Below are 6,000 nucleotides of genomic sequence, written 5' to 3' on the forward strand. Positions count from 1 at the left end.
AGTAGCGGTAGATACTCGGCGCCAAGTGCACATTCACCTTTTCCCTCTCTCTCTCTCTTTCTCACTAGCGCGCTCTTTCCCCCATGAGCGCCGAGGCTACCGACTACTCTATACACGAAAAATTTTGTGTGACGTCATCAACGCATCTTTATATGCAAATATCTTTATAATTGCTACATATTATGATTTCATATTTAATAGGTAGTTATCTTATATCATGAGCTTCCAATTAAACGTTAAACGAGAATTTTTTATTAATTATTAACGGAGTTATAAATAAGCCACGCCCCTAACAGCGATATTTCTGCTATTCAAGATTTTTTCGCTCGCTGTTTCACTCTACTTAATCGAGCGCTATATCATGTGTTCTCTCTTACTGAATGTGTCTTTTGTCACTTTCTTTCACATTGGGCTCCCTACAGTGCCCTCTTTCTTGCGTTACGTATTGTAATCACTCTCTTTCACGTTAACCTCGTGATCAAGAGACACGTTTATTTTAGTAGTGTCTCGAGCGCCAAGTATGAATAGCGGTGACGAAGGCACTACCGTGTCTCTATTCCGCTCAAATTAGCACTTTTGAGGTTACGCTCCTTTAAATTTCTAATTTCTCTGCAATGATGACATAAACTTTATTAAATAATCTTTGAAAACCCCATTGATTAGCTACGACAATAAATTGCAATTACTATTGTGTCCTCAAAATCATTTATTTGCAAAAAAAAAATTGGCCACGCCCCTTGGACCGCATTTTAAGTAAAAAGAATCTTTTTCCTTAAAAGTACGATTTTTTTTTATAAAGTTGGTACTACCATGAAGTTGCTGCATGACTATGGAAAATATTATGTTGGTAAAAAACGAAAGAATTACTGAGGCGCCAAATTATGAATGTAAATTTTTTTTGGTATAAAAAATTAATAAAAAGTAATAAAGTTTTGGGGAGTGTATCAATTGATATACCGTGTACCTAGAGATGTGAATCGGTAATTGACGGGTAAATTTACCGTAAATTACCGGTAAAAAACGCGTCAATGACCAAGCCTGTTTTACCATACCGGTCAGAAGAATGCTGATCTCTGATTGGTTAATACATGTCCAATCACAGTTTAGAATTCCCAACGGCATACAACTGTTTATTTGTTCTATCAGGTATATATTTTCATTTTTATTTGTTTATTAAAAATACTGATAATATTTAATATAAGAAAATTCAATTTGTAGATAAGGATTTTCATTGAGAACTTGGTGCAATGGGGGAGAACAAATCAATATATAAACATCAATTATAAATCTTGGTGATAAATTAAATCTAAATAGTGATAAGGTATTAAAAGATTTAACAGATTATGTGTCAGAATCAAGTATGTGGAGTTACGACTACGTTAAGCGAGCAAGTATAATCACTTCAGCATGTCAATGGTGGCAAAGTATTTGCCAAAAATCTTCGTTGAGCAAAATAGCTGTGGCTATATTGACTTTACCTGCAACATCAGCTGCAACCGAGCGTTCCTTTAGTACACAAGGATGGATTCATTCATCTAAAAGAAATAAGTTAAGTATCGATAGAGCTGGAAAAATAACATACATTGCAAGAAATTTAAAATTACTTAATCCTTCACCAAAAAATACAGAAGAAGAATGGGAAGAAGATGAGGAAAGTAATAAAGGAGAGGATGAAATAAGTGAAATTTGTGCTGAGCATGAAGAAGTTGAATTTTTAGAAGAAGAATTTACTCAAGACTAATTAGTGATGTTGATGGAATTGAATCAGTATTAGACTTGTTATTTCCTAATGAAATATGTCAATTATTATGTGATATTACTAGTTGATAAAAACTATAGATTATATGGTTTTATTTTTTCATAAATAATTTACATAAAAGTTAAAAAAGTCAAATTCTTTATAATATGTAATAACGAAGGATTATCTATTTTATAAAAAAAAATGTACCAAAAACTTAACTAAATAAACGTTTATAATAATTTTCAATATATTTATTATTTCTGTCCTAACAGTCAAAAATGTAAAATATTTTTTTTATTACAAATTACAAAATTTTTTTTTCATCTTATAATAATTAATTAGTTTTAAATTAACAAGTGCAAAAAGCAAAATTAACTTAAGCAAATTGGCAAGCAAGTTCGAAAGCAAGCCATTTCCTCAGTAAAAAGCTCATCATATTCATCTATATAGATGCGAATGACCGGTAATTTACGGTAATTACGCTGACCGACGGCTTGACGGTAAATTTTACATTCAGAATTTTTTGACGTCAGAATACCGTCAGATACCGGTAATTTTACGTAGTAATTACCGAATTTTCTATTACCGGTAAATTCACATCTCTACGTGTACCTATTACTTAAATAAAACAACCATCTTTCAATAAATGTTCTTTTAGCGCTGGTGAGGGAAAAATCTCAAGCTGCGAAACAAAATGTAAAGGTTATTTTATTGCAATAACAATGAAGTAAAGTACAACCAAATGAACATTGTCATTTTATAGTTCAATGTCTTTTTCCAGATATTACACATCAAAAAGAAAAAAAGAAGAAGAAGAGAAGTTGGAAAAGAAAAGAAAAGGGTTTGACAAATTATTAAAAATATTAGGAGAAAATTAAGTAGATTTAAAATCATGTTTTCATGTGTTTTTGAATTTTTTATAATTTTGAGGTACAGATAAATTTAAAAATATACTTTTTTTGGTAAATAAATAAAAAAATATAAAAAAAATAATCAATGAATATTCTACTAATCATAATGAATATACTTTATATCCAATAAATACATGTACTAGAGGATCATTGAATAAATAAACACAATGAACGGTTGAAACTGTTTCTACTCTACCAACATTGTAAATTTACTGCTAGCACATTTCGAAAGGGGCACAAATGTTATATGACCAAAATGTTCAGGACAGTATAATTCTGGTACAAATGTCGCTCCAGTACAATAGTATAAGGCATTTAAGACGCAACAGTTAAAATTGTGTTAAAATTATTAATAATTTTTTTCAAAATTACTTTTTATTTGAATTAAGTTTTTGGGAAAATTCTAAATATAGATTTACAGAAGAATTCAAATAGTTATTCTGTTGACTTTTGATTCACTCTCATGTGAATGCAGCATGAATCTTCTGTCTACTTACGACTTCATTCTGAACGGTCAATTTCCCCCTAAAGAAAACCAAAGTGTACAAAGTCCAGAGATTGTTATTTATTTCATAATGTTTAACGAAAATTAAGTGACTCATAAATGATAAGTAAGGTAGCTAATCTATTTTTTACATTTAATCACAATAATTAAAAATTGAACATAATAAGTATTTCTTTTCTTTTATTTGTAGGAAATTCTCATGAAAAAAGTTGATGGTGGGAATGCAATAGAAGAGAAATTGTATCCTACTAAATTGAAGAAAAAGAGAGGAGAAAAAATTTAAAGAATAGAACTAAAATTTATGTGCTCATATGAATTATTGCACTAATTGTTTTACTTACATCTCCTCACTTATTACTTTTTAGATTTTATAAGTTAAAATCAGAAAAGGCGCAAAAATCTAATATGCCGGAAAATTTAAGGTGCCGCTTCTAATTCTGAACCTGCGTGGATGTTATGCGCGACGATCGATCGTACATTCAGCGCTGTCATTATGCCGTGTCCGTATTATGCCGACCGAGTTTTTCGGTATCGAAAACGACAAATATTTATGTACATTTTAAGTTGATAGGTAATACATAGAATGTATTACCGATGGTTTGACGTTTTAAAAAAAATCGTTTTACGTTTTTTGAAAACTAATTCATGTCCTTCAATCAATAATTTTGTTTATATCTCAAGATCGGTAAAAGATAACAATTTTTTTTTTATTGAGTTGATAGTTAAATACTACCAGACTGAAGACTATTATACAGTACCGGACATAAATGCTGTGTGATTTTCTATAGGACGGTATAGGAAAATCGCCTGTAGAACCCTTAAACAATTGAACAGCATTTATGTCTGGTACTGTACAATCTATATACAGATAGTGATGTCTGTTCTAAAATTCCATGTCGTAGTAACGGAGTCGAATAATATATATTCCATTTGTTGTACAAAAAATCGTGAAATCACACCAAAAACAGCCCTAACGGACTTCACAAAAATACGCGCCAAGTATGAATAACGAAGACGATAATCATCGTTCATCAAGTGCGATCTCTATAAAACTTCTTTATGTGAACAACTACAAAAATGCATGAAATCATTGCAGCCAAGTATTTGAACATAAAGATTAATTATATTTAATAAAATAAAATAGAAATGTTTTTTAATTTTCGTTAAATTATTATGTAATTTTTTACATAAATCAAAGACAAACTCTTTATAATGAGATAAAAAAAAATTCAATACATGAAGAAAGTTCCCAGCCTTATTACGTTTTAAAATTTTAAAAATAGAAAAAAAAATTGAATTAAAAACAAAATTTCTCTTTTTTTATAAAAATTTATTTAAACACAATTAACTTGGCGTGGCTCTTACAGCTGTAGATAAAACTATAATTGATTAGATGGTTCATATAATCGATAGCCACGCCAAGTTAATTGTGTTTAAATAAATTTTTATAAAAAAAGAGAAATTTTGTTTTTAATTCAATTTTTTTTTCTATTTTTAAAATTTTAAAACGTAATAAGGCTGGGAACTTTCTTCATGTATTGAATTTTTTTTTATCTCATTATAAAGAGTTTGTCTTTGATTTATGTAAAAAATTACATAATAATTTAACGAAAATTAAAAAACATTTCTATTTTATTTTATTAAATATAATTAATCTTTATGTTCAAATACTTGGCTGCAATGATTTCATGCATTTTTGTAGTTGTTCACATAAAGAAGTTTTATAGAGATCGCACTTGATGAACGATGATTATCGTCTTCGTTATTCATACTTGGCGCGTATTTTTGTGAAGTCCGTCAGGGCTGTTTTTGGTGTGATATTTTCTTCTCTCTTGCCTAATCAAGAGATATCTATGTTCTGAATAATGAAAAATGTTTCCCGCGTGTTGTATATCGATTTAAATAAACTTTTTTAGGAATTATTGGTAAAGAAAAGTATTAAATAATCAATAAAAAATAAGTCTTTGAAGAATAAAAACAACAAAAGAATATGATTAAAAAAATAAAAAGTGTTTCCCGCGTGTTGCATATCGATTTTAATAGATTTCATTTGGAATCATGGATAAAATGATGTTCTAGATGATTGAAAGAAGAAACAATTATAATAAATATCCAAAATTGTTATAAATTTTGTGGTTGGCTTCAAATAATGTCTTATTGCAATATCATATTTTTCACTATTTTCATAAGACATTATTCCATTGAACTTTTTTCTATTTCAGAAAAATAGAAAACTGGCTTGGCGAAGTAATAAAAGAGCAGAAAATACACCTATGTAGCATAGGGACTACCTAAAATTGTTATAAATTTTGTGGTTGGCTTTAAATAATGTCTCATTGAAATATCATATTTTTCACTATTTTCATAAGACATTATTCCATTGAACTTTTTTCTATTTCAGAAAAATAGAAAACTGGCTTGGCGAAGTAATAAAAGAGCAGAAAATACACCTATGTAGCATAGGAACTACCTAAAATTGTTATAAATTTTGTGGTTGGCTTTAAATAATGTCTTATTGAAATATCATATTTTTCACTATTTTCATAAGACATTATTTCATTGAACTTTTTTCTAGTTCAGAAAAATAAGAAACTGGCTTGGCAAAGTAATAAAAGAGCCGAAAATACACCTATGTAGCATAGGAACTACCTAAAATTGTTATAAATTTTTAAATTTTCGAAATAAATAAAAATAAAAATTAAATAATTTTTAACGTTGTCGTCTTGAGACAGCACGCTCGGAGAGCGCGCGTTGTTTCTAGTAACCTTATTGAACAAAAAAATTAATTTGGAAGAAGAAAATTTTTTTGGAAGTTTGGTGACTGTCTTCAAAATTCCAATTCG

General features: G+C 28.9%; 1 protein-coding gene across 1 annotated transcript; it reads left to right on the forward strand.

Moving 5' to 3' along the window:
* The first annotated feature begins 1,068 nt into the window (after positions 1–1,068).
* LOC118071183 (uncharacterized) lies at positions 1,069–1,809 on the forward strand. Its single transcript, XM_035090177.1, has 2 exons — positions 1,069–1,146; positions 1,219–1,809. The coding sequence occupies exon 2, from the start codon at positions 1,361–1,363 to the stop codon at positions 1,739–1,741; it is 381 nt and encodes a 126-aa protein (XP_034946068.1). The 5' UTR covers positions 1,069–1,146; positions 1,219–1,360; the 3' UTR covers positions 1,742–1,809.
* Positions 1,810–6,000: the final 4,191 nt, after the last annotated feature.

This window comes from Chelonus insularis, unplaced genomic scaffold (assembly GCF_013357705.1).
Source record: "Chelonus insularis isolate UGA/USDA-ARS -01 unplaced genomic scaffold, ASM1335770v1 contig_75_pilon, whole genome shotgun sequence".
Lineage (NCBI taxonomy): Eukaryota > Metazoa > Arthropoda > Insecta > Hymenoptera > Braconidae > Chelonus > Chelonus insularis.